We start from the raw sequence: 17,461 nt of genomic DNA, 5'->3' as shown, positions 1-17,461 counted from the left end.
GGGGAAAGTATGGTAACAGGCATAGATCGGTAATCCAGAAGTCAAATGTAAGCATAAATCAGGCTAGTGCGGTGCAGAAACCAATCACAGGCACTGTGTGTCACGTGACTGGTGACGTCACCGCTCTGGACGAGCCAGCGCTAATTTTAGGCTGGGCTAGTGCCATAGAGACAGGATTCCAGCACTTGCTGGGGAGAGTACCCGCCGGCAAAGGTATGGAGCTAACATTAAAGGGGTTGGCCACTTTCTAGCTACTTGTGACCTATGTGTTTGTAAGATGATTATATTGCACTTACTAATATAGTATTTGTTAAAATTTTGCACAATTTTCTATATTTCATTAGGTATGCCCCCTTGTTTGCCAAGTCTTTTGTGCTGTCCACATATAGGTACTGTCCATAAAATGGCCACTGATGGAGGGTCATGTGACCAGACAAATCATCTCTGTGTGATGTCTCTTGCATTCCAGCACATTGCACCTCCACAAAACTGCCAACAGTGCAAGTGCAGATGACAGCCATCTTATGGACAGGACCTCTGCAAACAAGGGGGCATATAGAAAATGGTGCAGAATTTCAACAAAGGCTATGTTAGTAAATGTCTTATAATCATCTTACAAACAAATAGGTCAACAGTAACCAGAAAGTGGCCAACCTCTTTAATGATGGCAGCGCTGCTTGTAGCGGATCGTGCCCGCTGGCCTGTGACACTGATAAATTCCATCCATTGTTTTCCTTGTTTATTGACTGAGCCCATCGCATGTCCTATTGCTGTAACCCACGTGTAGTTCTCTTCTGTGAGAGTGCATGTACTTGGTTCATTGCTCCACAAGGTCAGCTATAAATAACAGAGCACTTCATGATTATTTTTAGACAGCGTGTATGACCTGCTTTCTTCAGGCTTCTGCCCTTGTCACAAGTGAAGGCCTCTGTTTAGTCATGTTCTAATGAGGACTGGAAAAGGTGAGAAAAGCTTTATCTGTTGCCTTAAACACATTTATCTAACAAAGGAACATTAGCAAACTAGTAGTGAGAGCTGAAAGGCCAACTAATTGTGTGCAGAGGTATTGAGGATGTCCTCTGGGACTAGCAGAGAAAGCTTAGAAAGTCAACATTGTGCAGTATATGCTCACATATACAGGAGTACCGCCACTCTTCTGCATGCACTGGTATTTTGCCTGTTTTTTGTCTCTGGTATTTTGCCTGTTTTTTGTCAGTATCTGCAATGGAGTCTCCTGCCAGAACCTCTGCCGCAGATGAGAACCTAGCCTACTCTGTATAGTGAATGGTCCCTAAGACTGCTAGTACATATGCTTTCCTCCCTTCTGGACAGGTTCGATGTACAGTGCTAGCAGCCTGGTCTCTGATATCTGCACTTAGTCAATACTAGGTGTACATTTCAGAGTGTGCTGAACCCTGTAAACTGGTGAGCCCTTTTAAAGTGTAACTGTCATTTTTTTCAATACAAAAAAGATGGGGTTAACACTTGAACATTTTTTGTAATATACTTTGATAGGGAAAGGTGTTTCTTTTTACTAGAAAACAGGGTGTAAACAGTCTCCTTAGCAACAATCTGAGCACTGCAAAGCAGAGTTAGTTTTCAGCGTTCTGACCACTGAAGATGACTATGTGGAATATAAAGAGTCAGAGTCATAAATACATAGAATGTGTCAGCAGATAAGAACCATTTGGCCCATCTAGTCTGCCCAATATACTAAATACTATGGATAGCCACTGGCCCTATCTTATATGAAGGATGGCCTTATGCCTATCCCATGCATGCTTAAACTCCTTCACTGTATTTGCAGCTACCACTTCTGCAGGAAGGCTATTCCATGCATCCACTACTCTCTCAGTAAAGTAATACTTCCATGATATTATTTTTAAACCTTTGTCCCTCTAATTTAAAACGATGTCCTCTTGTAGCAGTTTTTTCAGAGTCAGGCTTCTCTCTCTAGCCTCTTAGTTACCGAGTGCAGGGAGGAGAGAGAAGAACGGGACTGACAGCACTTAGCACTTAGTCTATCTTCCCTGCACTCACTAACTGAGAAGCAAGGGTAATAGAGATAAATGAGTAGAGCTGCTGGCAACAAGTCAGATAGGCAGAAAGGGCACATACGGGGAAGCAGGGGATGAGGCGGTGAGATAAGAGGGCCTGCCTCTGTATGTTCCACATAGTTGTCTTCAATGCTCAGTAGAATGTTGAAGATGAACCATCCTTAGCAATGCTCAGTGTTAAAGGGATATTCCGAGACTTTTTATCTGATGAACTATCCTGTTGATAGTTCATCAGTATCTGAACGGTGGGGGTCCAACACCTGACTGTTTGAGAAGGCTGTGGCATTCACAAGAGCTTTCCCTATGTCCATTTTGTTTCAAAGTTCGGTTCGGGTACCCAAACTTGACCCCGAGCCCCAGAGAAGTCGATGGGGACCCGAACTTTGGTGCTGTAAAATGGCTGTAATATAGTCATCAAATGGGCTAGAGGGCTGCAAAATGGGAGTAAGAGCAGGACAATTGCCCTGCAAACAAATGTGGGTAGAGAAATGACTTAAAATAACTTAGAATAGAAAAAATCTTGAACCAGGAGGCGGAGGTCCAAGTGGAGTAGGAGGTTGAGGAGGAGATGGACGTCTAGGTGGAAGAGGAGGAGAAGGTAGCCACCAATGTTTATTTTTGTTTTTTGTTTTCTTTCAAAGTGCCCAGCACACTTGAAAGATGGCTAGGTGTGGCCGGTATACATCTCTACTCTGCCCAAGGTACGGACAAATCCTGCGGGATCCATGCCTGTTTCATTTTAATGAACGTGAGCTTGTCCAAGTTGGCTGTGGATAAGCGGACGCACCTGTACGTGATCACACCCCCAGTCGTGCTAAACACACGTTGGGACAATACACTTGCTGCAGGGAATCCAGCACCTCCAAGGCGTAAAGAGCAAGCTCAGGCAATGTGTTCAATTTGGAGACCCAGAAGTTGAATGGGGCAGACCCATCAGTATTTACGTGCAGACGTCTGCACACGTACTATTCCGCCATGTTGCTGAAACGCTGCCTCCTGCTAAGACGGTCTTTATCAGCTGGTGGTGCTGGATGTTGTGGCTTGCTGACAAAGCTTTCCACATTTCGGCCATACTAACCCTCCCTTCTAAGGTGGTGCCGGTGCCCCAGCTGCATTGGCGACTTTCTCCTCCGCCACCTGCTTCCACTGTGTCCCCGCTGTCAGGTGGGAACGCCATCAGTAGTACATCTACCAGCCTGCAGTTGTATTTACGCATCTTCCAATCCCGCTCCAGTGACGGAAATAAACGGCACGTTGTCCTTGTAGCGGGGATCCAGCAGGGTGGCCACCCAGTAATCAGCATTGGTAACAATCAGGGCAACTCAGCGGTCATTGTGCAGGCACTGCAGCAAGTACTTGCTCATGTGTTTCAGACTGCCCAGAGGCAACGACAAGCTGTCCTTGGTGGGAGGTGTATTGTCTGTGTCCTCTGTATCCCCCCAGCCATGCTCCATTGATGCCCGTGAGCTGTTTTGCTGTGAACATGGTTCCTCCTCATCGTCCTCCAAAACCCACCTTACAAGCCACCTATGGTCAACTGGCCTGATAACTGTATGAATGATCCCTGTTCCTCCTCCTGTGCCTCTCATCGATCATCACCTCAAGCGTTTTTTCAAGTAGGCATAGAAGTGGGATAGTAACGCTGATGGTGTTGTCAGTGCTGGCCATGTTGCTGGAGTACTTGAAACAGCGCAACACGGCACACACGTCCCGCATGGAGGCCCACTCGGTGGTGAAGTCGTGCTGTTCCTCAGAGTGACTCACCAGTGCGTGCTGCAGCTGAAACTCTACTATCGCCTGCTGCTGCTCGTACAGTCTGGCCAGCATCTGCAAGGTGGAGTTCCACCTTCTGGGTATGTCGCATATGAGGCACTGAGCGGGAAGGTTACGATGCAGCGCAGACAGGCGAGCAGCAGTAAAGAGAGAACGCTGAAAGCACACACAGACGGCCTGCACATTTTACAGCAGCTCTGACATCTTGGGATCATTTTTCAGGAAACTCTGCACCACAAAATTCAGCACATGCACCAGGCAAGGGAGGTGGGTCAAACCGGCTATGCCCAGAGCTGCTACGAGATTTTGTGTGTTATTGCACACCACCAGGCCGGGCTTGAAACGTTCTGTTCTTCAATGCTCGTCCACATCTCCTGCACAGTGTGGGTTTTTTACCGCAAACAAAGGATGCCAGGTCACACAGGTGGTGCTCAGGTTTAGAACATTTATGCCTCACTTCAGGATCTGACTGCACAGCATGCAAACCACTCGTGTCTGCTGTGCGGCTGGCTCTGCATGACCACCTCCTCTTACTCAGAACTGCACACGTCACTCAGATGACCTTGATTCCATGTGGGGTCTAGGACCTCATCATCCTCCACATCATCTTCCACCCACTCCTCAACCCTGCCCTCCTTGCTGGTCTACACACTGCTGAAAGCCACAGTAGTTGACACCTGTGTTTCGTCATCATCATCAGAGATGTGCTGCAGTGGTCCTCCCATGTCCTCATCCTCAAACATAAGTGGTTGGGCATCAGTGCACTCAATTTCTTCCACTTCTAGGGCAGGGCTAGGTAGATGGCCCACGGAACCCCTCCGGCAAAGTCATCAAAAAGCATAAGTGACTGCTACATGACTTGGGGCTCAGACTGCTTGGCTGATGTGCAAGGGGTTGAGGTGATAGACAGATGCCCATGGGCCGCCGGTGCCAACTCTGCACTTTCAGCATGGGACCAGGTGGAAGACAATATGCAGGAACTGGCAGCAACGTCAAACATCCAATCTAATACCGCCTCTACTTTTTATGGCCTCACCATTCGTACAGTGGTATTCGGGCCTACAAAATGACACAAAACGTCACCTGCGTGCACCAGAGGAAGGTGTTTCATTTGGGCACGTAGCTGGCACAGATCGACCATGTCCTCTCCCTGCAGCAGGAGCTCCACCAGCAGCACCATGGACATGTCCCTTATTTGATGCTCTCCTCATTCTTTGAGGGCACTCACAAAATTGGCAGACTGATTAACTATTCTATTACAGTGTGACAGATGCAAAGGACATGTTTTGCACCCCAAAAATGGGTTTATGTTACCCACAGAATTAACAGACTAATTAACTATTCTATTTCTGTGTCACAAATGCAAAGTAGGTGTTTTGCAACCCAAAATATGGATTTATGTCACCCACAGAATTACCAGACTGATTAACTATTCTATTACAGTGTGATGGATGCAAAGGAGGTGTTTTGCACCCCCAAAAATGAGTTTGTCACCCACAGAATTAACAGACTGATTAACTATTCTATTACAGTGTGACGGATTTAAAGGAGGTGTATTGCACCACCAAAATGGCTATAAGTCACACACACAATTAACAGCCTGATTACGTATTGTATTTCCTTGTTACTGGTACAAAGGTGTTATATTGCACCCCAAAAAATGTCTATAGGTCACCCACAGAAGTAGCAGCATGATTAAGTATTATATTTCTGTGTTACTGGTACAAAGGTGTTATATTGCACCCCAAAAAATGTCTATAGGTCAACCACAGACTTATCAGCCAGATTACAAGCCTAACACTGTCCCTCACTGCAGCAGCGTCCTCTGCCTACACTAGTTAGAGCAGAATGGCGGAGCAACACATGATCCGGCATTTATGCAAGCCAGGTCACGTGCTGCGCCAGCCAATCACAGCCAATACTAGACATGACTGTGATGGCTTCAAAGTGGCCAAAGCTTAAAGGGAACCTGTCACCGGGATTTTGGGTATAGAGCTGAGGACATGGGTTGCTAGATGGCCGCTAGCACATCTGCAATACCCAGTCCCCATAGCTGTGTGTGCTTTTATTGTGTAAAAAAACCGATTTGATACATATGCAAATTAACCTGAGATGAGTCCTGTCCCTGACTCATCTCACATACAGGACTCATCTCAGGGTAATTTGCATATGTATCAAATCGTTTTTTTTTTACACAATAAAAGCACACAGAGCTATGGGGACTGGGTATTGAGGATGTGCTAGCGGCCATCTAGCAGCCCATGTCCTCAGCTCTATACACAAAATCCCGGTGACAGGTTCCCTTTAAAAGCTTGTTGATTGGCTGTGCTGCAGCCTTTTAACAAGCTTTAGCATCCAAACATGGACTTCCACGGCAAAGGTTGGGTTTGGGTGCCCGGATACCGTAATGTTCGGTACGACCCCGAACATTCCGGTCCGGGTTCGCTCATCCCTAGTCATCAGTTAAAAAGTCTTGGAAAAACCCTTTTATAAGAAGACACTTTGTTTTCGAACAGAGATAAACACTTTTCGCTAATGAGATATATTACAAAAATGCTCTGCAGACCTGTCTCTGCACTATATTGAGAAAAACGAAGTGACAGTTACAACCATTGGTGTGACCAGTCGTACCCACGAAATAACAGTACTATTTGTATTAGTAACATATTTAAATATGTTTGTTTTCTGTTTACATATCAGCTTGTTTTTTGCAGGGCAAGTTGCACTTTTTAGGCTACTTTCACACTTGCGTTCAGAGCAGATTCGTCTGGGGTCTGCACAGACGGATCCGCTCATATAATGCAGACGATGGGATCCGTTCAAAACGGATCCGTCTGTATTATATTTTAGAAAAAATTCTAAGTGTGAAAGTTGCTCAGACGGATCCGTCCAGACTTTACATTGAAAGTTAATGGGGGACGGATCCGTTTGAAAATTGAGCCATATTGTGTCAACTTCAAACGGATCCGTCCCCATTGACTTACATTGTAAGTCTGGACGGATCCGTTTGCCTCCGAACGGCCAGGCGGACACCCGAACGCTGCAAGCTGCGTTCAGGTGTCCGCCTGCTGAGCGGAGTGGAGGCCAAACGGTGCCAGACTGATGCATTCTGAGCGGATCCGCATCCACTCAGAATGCATGAGGGCAGTACGGATGCGTTCGGGGCTCCGCTTGTGAGTTCCGTTTGAAGGCTCTCACAAGCGGCCCCGAACGCATCCGTACTGCCCTCATGCATTCTGAGTGGATGCGGATCCGCTCAGAATGCATCAGTCTGGCACCGTCTAATGTGAAAGTAGCCTTAACCCCTTAAGGACTTAGGGTGTACCGGTACGCCCTATTTCCCGAGTCCTTAAGGACTCAGGGTATACCGGTACGTCCTAAGTTTAAATAGTGATTGCGGTGCCCCAGGGGTTAATCTGAACAGGATGCCGGCTGAAATCATTCAGCCAGCATCCTGTTACAACGCCAGGGGGGGTCATGTGACCCCCCCCGTGTCGGCGATCGCAGCAAACCGCAGGTCAATTCAGACCTGCGGTTTGCTGCACTTTTTGCAGTTTCTGGGATCGCGGGGATCAGAAACTTTAGAGTGCCTAAAATAAAGATTTTGAACCCCCCCTGCACGATTTTATCCTGGATGGTGGTGCAGGGGGGGGGGGGGGGTTGTGGGCGGTGGGGGCGTTGCGGTAGGCGGGCGGTGCGGCAGGCGGGATTGCGATCCCCTGCCCGCCTCCCCTTTAAAATTTGTTGGTGCACAGTGGTATACCAGAGTGTCAGCACATTGCTGACACTCTGGTATAAACGGCTGACATCTGTGCAGATGTCAGCCGTTTAACCCTTCCCATACCACGGTCTGTACGGAAAAGGTTAACTGTCAGGGTCAAGGGGCTCCCTCCTTCTCCCATCGGGGGGCTGCTGTGCCTTCTCAGGCGTCCTGCTGTCCATGGTGCTGAACAGATCTATGCTTAAGGCATAGATCTGTTCATACAAAGTGTAAGTAAAATACAGTACAGTACAATATATATTGTACTGTACTGTATTATACAGACATCAGACCCACTGGATCTTAAAGAACCAAGTGGGTCTGGGTCAAAAAAAGTAAAAAAAAAGTGAAAAAAGTTAAGATAAAAAAAAAACATTTATCACTGAATAAAAAATAAAAATAAAAAATACACTACACATATTAGGTATCGCCGCGTCTGTAACGACCTGATCTATAAAATGGTCATGTTACTTTCCTCGCACGGTGAACGCCATAAAAATAAAAAAATAAAAACTATGAGAAAATTGACATTTTTCCCACCTTACTTCCCAAAATAGTACCAATCAAACCGTCATCTCATCCCGCAAAAAATGAGACCCTACTCAAGATAATCGCCCAAAAACTGAAAAAACTATGGCTCTTAGACTATGGAAACACTAAAACATGATTTTTTTTGTTTCAAAAATGAAATCATTGTGTAAAACTTACATAAATAAAAATGAAGTATACATATTAGGTATTGCCGCGTCCGTATCGACTAGCTCTATAAAAATATCACATGAACTAACCCCTCAGGTGACCACCGTAAAAAAATAAAAACAGTGTAAAAAAGCAATTTTTTGTCATCTTATGTCACAAAAAGTGTAATAGCAAGCGATCAAAAAGTCATATGCACCCAAAAATAGTGCCAATCAAACCGTCATCTCATCCCACAAAAAATGAGACCCTACTCAAGATAATCGCCCAAAAACTGAAAAAACTATGGCTCTTAGACTATGGAGACACTAAAACATTTTTTGGGTTTTAAAAATGAAGTTATTGTATAAAACTTACATAAATAAAAATAAATTGTATACATATTAGGTATCGCCGCGTCCGTGACAACCTGCTCTATAAAATTACCACATGATCTAACCTGTCAGATGAATGTTGTAAATAACAAAAAAAAAACTTGCCAAAAAAGCTATTTCTTGTTACCTTGCCGCACAATAAGTGTAATATAGAGCAACTAAAAATCATATGTACCCTAAACTAGTACCAACAATACTGCCACCCTATTCCGTACTTTCTAAAATGGGGTCACTTTTTTGGAGTTTCTACTCTAGGGGTGCAACAGGGGGGCTTCAAATGGGACATGGTGTAAAAAAAAACAGTCCAGCAAAATCTGCCTTCCAAAAACCGTATGGCATTCCTTTCCTTCTGCGCCCTGCCGTATGCCCGTACAGCAGTTTACGACCACATATGGGGTGTTTCTGTAAACTACAGAATCAGGGCCATAAATAAAGAGTTTTGTTTGGCTGTTAACCCTTGCTTTGTAACTGGAAAAAAAATATTAAAATGGAAAATCTGCTAAAAAAGTGAAATTTTGAAATTGTATCTCTATTTTCCATTAAATCTTGTGCAACACCTAAACGGTTAACAACGTTTGTAAAATCAGTTTTGAATACCTTGAGGGGTGTAGTTTCTTAGATGGGGTCACTTTTATGGAGTTTCTACTCTAGGGGTGCATCAGGGGGCTTCAAATGGGACATGGTGTCAAAAAAACAGTCCAGCAAAATCTGGCTTCCAAAACCATACGGCGCACCTTTCACTCTATGCCCCGCTGTGTGGCCGTACAGTAGTTTACGGCCACATATGGGGTGTTTCTGTAAACGGCAGAGTCAGGGCAATAAAGATACAGTCTTGTTTGGCTGTTAACCTTTGCTTTGTTAGTGGAAAAAATGGGTAAAAATGGAAAATTAGGCAAAAAAATGAAATTCTTAAATTTCATCCCCATTTGCCAATAACTTTTGTGCAACACCTAAAGGGTTAACGAAGTTTGTAAAATCAGTTTTGAATACCTTGGGGGGTGTAGTTTAAAGAATGGGGTCATTTTTGGGCGGTTTCTATTATGTAAGCCTCACAAAGTGACTTCAGACCTGTCTTCACTGCCCAAACCCCTGAAGACGCCAAGTGTTTGGCGAAACATGTCGGGGGGCAGATAGCGTGTTTTAGCCAGTGTATGCATGGCTAGGAAATGATCTGTTGTTAATACAAAGAGAGAAAGTGTACCTCATGAGGGCGATTGCTGTTTGAAACAGCGCACTGTGACAATAACAGAGCGCAGTAATATAGCACTGGGGCACCGTAATAATAGGCAGCAGAGCCTCAAACAGCTAACAGTTACAAGCGCCCTCTAGTGGGATCACCTAGTAAACAGAGTCATTGGCACTATGATGAATGTATCTAGCAAGCATAGCTGATTATTTTAATTGTAGTGTTCGAAACATTTTAAGGACAAGTAATAAAAGTTTATATTTTAGACTTAGTAACACGTGTCAATCAGGGACATCTATGGTCCTAGTGACCAATTGTAAATAAATAACAGACCTGTAGTGGTCCCTAAAAATGTTTTTTTTGTAAATTTCAGAAAAATTTCAAGATTTGCTTCTAAACTTCTAAGCCTTGTAACATCCCCAAAAAATAAAATATCATTCCCAAAATAATACAAACATGAAGTAGACATATGGGGAATGTTAAGTCATCACAATTTTTGGGGGGTATTACTATGTATTACAGAAGTAGAGAAACTGAAACTTTGAAATTTGCAAAAAGTTTTTTACTTCATTTTACCAGTGTCATGTACAATATGTGACAAAAAAACAATCTCAGAATGGCCTGGATAAGTCAAAGTGTTTTAAAGTTATCAGCACTTAAAGTGACACTGGTCAGATTTGCAAAAAAGTCCTTAAGGTGAAATAGGGCTGAGTCCTTAAGGGGTTAATTGTGACATTTATTCCAGTGCTGCCCATTATTCATACCCCTGGCAAATTTTGACTTAAAGTTACTTTTATTCAACCAGCAAGTCATTTTTTGACGGGAAATGACATAGGTGTCTCCCAAAACCTAATAAGATGATGTACAAGAGGCATTATTGTGGAAAAAAAACCTTTTTTCAGCTTTTATTTACATTTGAGCAAAAAGTGTCCAGTCCGAAATTATTCATACCCTTCACAATAAATCAATAGAAAAGCCTTTATTGGCTATTACAGCAATCAAACGCTTCCTATAATTGCAGACCAGCTTTTTGCATGTCTCCACAGGTATTTTTGCCCATTGATCTTTAGCAATGAGCTCCAAATCTTTCAGGTTGTAGGGTCTTCTTGCCATCAGTATATATAGAAATGATTGGGCACACCTAAGATACTTGGAGACCAATTTATTAAGGTTGTTAAAATGGTTAAGTGATAGAAGACAGTAATAAAATAAAATAGTAGGAATAAAAGCAGCAATGCGGATTTGGCAGTGCTATTAATGTATAAAGCTGTCACGTAATAAAATAGAGATTAGATGCATATGTGACCGAAAGGAGGCTCAGAGTAATACCTGCCCGGCAGTGCCAGTGACTATGAGCCTCGTTGCGACCACAGTGGACAGTAAATGTAAATATTCCAATAACAATAAATAGAATTATATACTTTATAAATTAAGAATGCCGGGTGGGTAAAAACCTATATAAATATGAATGTAAAAATCAAAAGTCCGGATGTACTAGGTCGAGATCCTTCTGGTATTGGCACCCACTTACAGCAGCAGAAGAGTGTTTAAGAGGTTGCAGTGTTTAGAGTCAAGATTTCTCTGTCTCTGACCCGGCGGCGTCCCGCTTACAGTCAGAGAACAATCCCGTGATGAGACAACAAGTAGTTCACAGTCTTACCGGTGTTGGAGGGTTCTCCTGATTCGGAGATACCTCGGCCGTCTATCGAAACCTTACTTCAATCTTTGCCTTTATAATCAGATGGATCCAGCGGTAACTTGAGTGCGTCACTTCTGTGGTTGCTGCACGTGTCCCGCTTGTTTGGCTCCAAAGCTGCCGGGTTTTCCAGGCTTGGTTTCAGATCGGCTCCGTTCGGTACACTGGCTCAGAGTGGTCTTCAAGTTAGTTGGATGCGGTGCACTCGCATAAGATTGGGGGGTCAGACCAGACGCGTTTCGGGGCTATGATGTACCCTTCCTCAGTGGCTATCCGACCTCCCCAAATGACCATCCTTTCTTCTTGCCATCACCCTGATCTTTAGCTCCCTCCACAGATTCTCAATTGGAAGTCCGGACTCTGGCTGGGCCACTCCAAAACGTTAATGTTGTTGTCTGCTAACCATTTCTTCACCACTTTCGCTGTGTGTTTTGGGTCATTGTCATGCTGAAATGTCCACTGGTGCCCAAGGCCAAGTTTCTCTGCAGACTGCCTGATGTTGTCGTTGAGAATCCTCATGTATTGCTCTTTTTTCATGGTGCCGTTTACTGTGATTAGGTTCCCTAGTCTATTGGCTGAAAAACACCCCCAAAGCATTAGGTTCCCACCACCATGTTTGACAGTGGGGATAGTGTTCTTTGGTTTAAAGGCTTCTCCTTTTTTATGCCAAATGAAGGAAACATCATTGTGACCAAACAATTTGATTTTTGTTTCATCTGACCATAACACAGAAGACCAGAAGTCTTCTTCTTTGTCCAGATGAGCTTTTACAAAGGCCAAGCAAGCTTTTGTGTGCCTTATCTGGAGAAGTGGCGTCCTCCTTGGTCTGCATCCGTGGAACCCAGCAGTGTGCAGTGTCCGTTTTGATTGTCTGCCTTGAGACATAGCCACCAGCAGAGCCCAGATTCACCAGATGGTCTTGGTGGTGATCCTTGGATTCTTTTTCACCTCTCTAACTATCCTCCTGGCCAGCACAGGTGTCACTTTTGGCTTCCGACCACGTCCTCTGAGATTTTCCACAGTGCAGAACATCTTGTATTTTTTGCTCAAATGTAAATAAAAGCTGAGAAATGTTTTTTTTTCCACAATAATGCCTCTTGTACATCATTTTATTATCTTTTGGGAGACACCTCTGTCATTTCCTGTCAAAAAATTACTTGCTGGTTGAATAACAGGAACTTTAACTTTAAGAATAATTATGGGCAGCACTGTATTGTGTATGATGTAGTAGGAAGCTGGAAATTCTAAATGGGGTGGAAATGGAAATAAGAAATGCAGTTCTGCCATTTTTACAGATATGTTTCTGCAGGTCAGTACAATCACAACAATACCAAATTTACCATATATAGTTTTTCTTGTGTTTTCATACAATTAAAAAAATCACTAAATAAATAAATAAATAAAAAATCTTGGCATCAATATATTCTGACCCCCGTAACTTTTTTAGATTTACATCTATGGATCCATGTGAGGGCTCAATATTTGTGGTCTGTATTTTTTTTATCTGCGTTTTTCATTGATACTATTGGGGTGATCTCATCACGGGGTTGCCATTCACCTGCATTCCTGTTAAATAACGGCTGTGAGGCTATGGCATCTGAGGGGATTATCACAGATTCTGCCACCAGGTGTCTGCCAAAATCATTTATTATAAAAAAAAATCTGGGTTATATTATAAATGCATATCTACAGTTATTATACAACCCCAATTCCAAAAGTTGGGACACTCTGTGAAATGTAAAAATTTTTTAATAGAACTAGAATGCAATGACTTGCAAATCTCATAGACCCATATTATATTCACATTAGATAATAGAACACATATCAAATGTTAAAAGTGAGACATTTTACCATGTCACAAATTTTTTTAAACTAATTTAGAACTCGATGCTAGCATCTAAAAAAAGTTGGGACAGGGACATGTCTACCAACAATCCGTAAACGTTTGGGAAGCGAGGAGACCAATTGCTGAAGCCGTGGGAGAGGAATGTTGTTCCATTTTTGCCTGATGTAGGATTCCAGCTGCTCAATTGTCTTGGGTGTTCTTTGCTGGATTTTTTGTTTTATAATGCATCAAATGTTTTCTATTGATTGCTTCTACAATGCATTGTACAGCTTATGCTGTACAATGCATTAGAATGTGACTATCGAGGTGCTATTATAAAGTCACTATCAGGGTATGCCAAAAAAATACACACACTGCACACTGGCATTGGTGTAATTACAGTATTGCTTTTGCTGTAACACTGAAAATATGAGTTTCTTGAAGGACTCATTCTCAAGATCTTTAATATGTTGTTCTGTTTTTTTTTTTTGTTTTTTTTTTTCCAAATGTCCATTCATTCCCCCCATGCCTCTGTTCTTATTGTATATATATTGCTGTTTCTTCATATATTCTTGTAGTACGCCTGATGAAGAGACTGGTGATGTCTCGAAAGCTCGCTATGTAACATCATTACTTCTATTTTTGTTAGCCATTAAAAGGTATCAAACCTGCAATACTCTTATTTTGTTTCTCTTAATGAGAGCACTAAACTATTGAAGGATTCTGCAATGTAGAAGTTGCTAGCAAGCTGTATAAAACAACTAAGACAGTGACCAGTCCCTCACTCACTCTCTATGCTAAGCTTTCCCTAATAAATTCTAAAATCTACCCAATTATATCTCCCTATAGTTCCCCTATGGTGTCCCTAGTAACTTAGTGTCTGCAATAGTTTTTGTGCAGACACAGCCACAACACAATCACAAATGAGAACATAATGGCGTCTGGCTCATTCTCAGCAGCAGGACCTGGCTGAATACTGCTCCCTTATTGGCTGATCAGGCTGTCTGTCAGGCCTTGAGCCAATCAGGGCAAGCCCTCCTCTTCCCTCCCAGGAACATGTGATCCTTCATTTTCTTCCTTCCTGTTGTTTTCCCCGAGAATGTTCACATTAAAATGGCTCTAGGAGCAATTTTTGCATGATTCATCCAAAATTAATTGCTAAAACTTTGGATTCATTTGGTAGATGCATTTTTGTGAAATTTATAATGAATCTGATCAGTGTAGAATCAATTAACCCATCTCTAATTGGCATACATTTACTTAAACAGGTTCTTATCAATGCATTTTATTTCCTTTCACATTTATTTATTTATTTTACACACTTATATAACACTATATTCCCTAATGTTGAGTGATCCAAAAATCATATGTACCCCAAAATAATACCAATAAAAATGTCAAATCTTCCTGCAAAAAAAAACAAACCCCTACACAAGACTATTGGCATAAAAAAATAAAAAAAATATGTCTTTCAGAAAATAGAGACAGAAAAAGATGTTTAAAAAAAAAATGCTTTATTATGTAAAAGTGAAACAAAAAAATAAAATAAAAATAGACATATTTGGTATCTTGCATTCATAACAACTTGCTTTATAAAAATAACACATGATCTATCCTGTCAGGTGAATATTGTAAAAAAAACTAAAATAAAAACGGTGCCAGGACATCCATTTTTTTCTTACCTTGCCTTCAAAATATGCAAAATGACTCACCGTTGCAATAGGACAAATTTAATTTTCTATTGTTTGTGGCTACAACGCCTATGCAGACCTACCAATAGGTAAACCCTTTGAAGTCTGATCTTGCAGTCATACTCCCTAAAATCGGATGAAAAATGAATTGTCCAGCATGGCAGGATAAAACTCTTCTTTATTAGATACTAGCATGAAATGCTGCCTTTTAAATAGGGAGGCTTCCTGGATTTGAATTCCAAAACACATCTTGATTTAAATCTAAAGAGAGAAATAATGCATTAGTATGAACAATGGTTGTAGCAATGGTAGGTAGGATTTCTGATTTATATATTGATAGTCACTGTTTTATATGTTGGCTGGTAACATCAAACATACATCAGTACGAAGTAGGTAACATGTCCCTTTGGATCATGACCTGATTGGATTTAAACATTATAGCGGTTTGTCTATTGTAGGACTCAATCTGCGTCAGAAACGCGTTGGTGGTTTGTTGATTCTGGTGGTTGATGGTTTGTTGATTCTGGTGGTTGAAGGTTTGTTGATTCTGGTGGTTGATGATGAAGATTAACTTGGATTTTATGCATATCTAATAAAGAAGAGCTATATCCTGACATGCTGGTCATTTTTCTCATCTGATCTGGTTCCTGCTTTTAAGTGATGTCCGTGCAATGGAAGCTACAGGCCTAAGCTCCAGTGAACTGACTCATCTCTTCTATTCTTATCTGTAAACGCCATAGCATCCATTGTCTACCTCTTGCTAACGGACCAAATGTCCATTAGCAAAAGTATGGGACAGGAAGTATAGTTGCAGGGAAAAACTATCATTGTTTTTTGTGTTTTCTGTTTCCATGGAGACACATAGGTTGCTTGGAAGCTGGGGAAAATAAAATATGTTATAATGCTCTAACTCATATTAGTGTGAACATAGCCTAAATTCTGGTATACATAGGCCAGTTCAGATTTTTGATGTTTTGTGGCACACAACTAGAAATAAATACAAAAAATAGTAAAATTAGTACAGTCTAAAGTTTCCAGTTGTGTGTTTGGCTAAAAAGCTATATCACAATGCAGTGTTTGAACTGAGCCTTAAGTGGTCCATCAAATACTTGAGGATAGAGGGGATAATTTGATATATAGAAGGACTGCATACACTGCTTATACACCACTTATAAGGAGGCTTACATATGGCAAATGCCCCATTTACTGTTGCTCATTTATGCTATGTGGTGGCTGCCACCATCATTAAATCATGTTGTAAAGCCACCAAACAAGTACTGTTTTGTTTAATTTTATGACGTTTCATAAACCCACTCCTAAAATCGTGGAAATTTTATAAAACTACATCCAAATATTGTTACAAAGAAACACTATTAAATAATTGCATTTTGTATGGGGTTTTTTTCATACAGATTGCTTTAAATTGCTTTGAAATATGGAGGAAACTGATGAAGACCAGTTAGACAGTTATGAAATCCAGTTGGGTATTCAAGAATCCTTGCAAGCTATTACAACTTCTGTTCGTCAAGATGGGTAAGAAAGTAGGTTCCTTTTTTACAAGCTGGATACTTATAACCTACAGTAACTCAATATTCTGGTTTCCTAAGCTGCAAGACATGCTTGATTTGGTATGGGGAAAGACCACTGCTTTATACAAACATGTAACAATATCTCACATGCACCACAAGATTTACATTGTAATCATGGACATGATAAAGTTGAATGTTTTTAGTAGTTGAGGCAATCAGTAGGGTATTTTGGCCACAATGTGTTCATATTAAGGTAACAAGCTAGGGAGATTCAAGATATAATGACATACGGAACTTAGTGTGCCAAAAACTGGCAAGTAGACTGCTTGATGGGTCAAAAGTTCTACGAACTTTAAACTTATGGAAAAGAATTATGGATCCTGTTTGGTGAAGAATATGAGAAGGCTAAGCTCTATTTTAGTATAACTCAAAGTGGTAAGTTAGCCAGGATAAAATTGCTAGGGGTCAATTAGGTATCTGTCCCTGAATCTGAGCTGTAGGATTAAAGGCTGGCATGTACATTTCCCTATCAGATTCACTCCGATGAGTAGGCGTGAGTAAGAAAAAGTGCTCTTGTAGAAAGTAATACCTCAAATGTTCTGGCAGGATATTGGGCTTAGTACCAGCGCTAATAGACTGGTTACTTTAGGAAATATGAGCTAGCAATTTCCTCATGAATGCAAAGAAAATTTTCATAATTCATAAACATGTTCCATATAGCTCATATATCCAATGAAAAGACTAGTGGTTTCAAAGGTAGACTTTGACCTTAGCATGCATTTAATATAATAAGGACCTGGCATAAAGGAGTATGTGGAAATCTGATGAGGCTGTCTGGAGGATCACTGTGCCATTTCATAAACTGTTCAAAGCT

General features: G+C 41.8%; 1 protein-coding gene across 4 annotated transcripts in view; it reads left to right on the top strand.

Moving 5' to 3' along the window:
• The first annotated feature begins 886 nt into the window (after positions 1–886).
• The window catches only part of ASB15 (ankyrin repeat and SOCS box containing 15), an 83,146-nt gene continuing 66,571 nt past the window's right edge, over positions 887–17,461 (top strand). For 3 of the 4 annotated variants that reach the window (XM_044276945.1, XM_044276944.1, XM_044276941.1), the window contains exons 1-2: positions 887–962; positions 16,471–16,591. In XM_044276945.1, coding sequence (XP_044132880.1) covers positions 16,494–16,591 — 98 coding nt within the window. In that variant the 5' untranslated portion in view covers positions 887–962; positions 16,471–16,493. Of the gene's footprint in view, positions 963–2,698; positions 2,759–16,470; positions 16,592–17,461 lie in introns of all 4 variants that reach the window. The other variant, XM_044276942.1, reaches the window with a different exon arrangement.

This window comes from Bufo gargarizans, chromosome 2, assembly GCF_014858855.1.
Source record: "Bufo gargarizans isolate SCDJY-AF-19 chromosome 2, ASM1485885v1, whole genome shotgun sequence".
NCBI lineage: Eukaryota > Metazoa > Chordata > Amphibia > Anura > Bufonidae > Bufo > Bufo gargarizans.
This window is presented reverse-complemented; position numbering and strand designations above follow the sequence as displayed.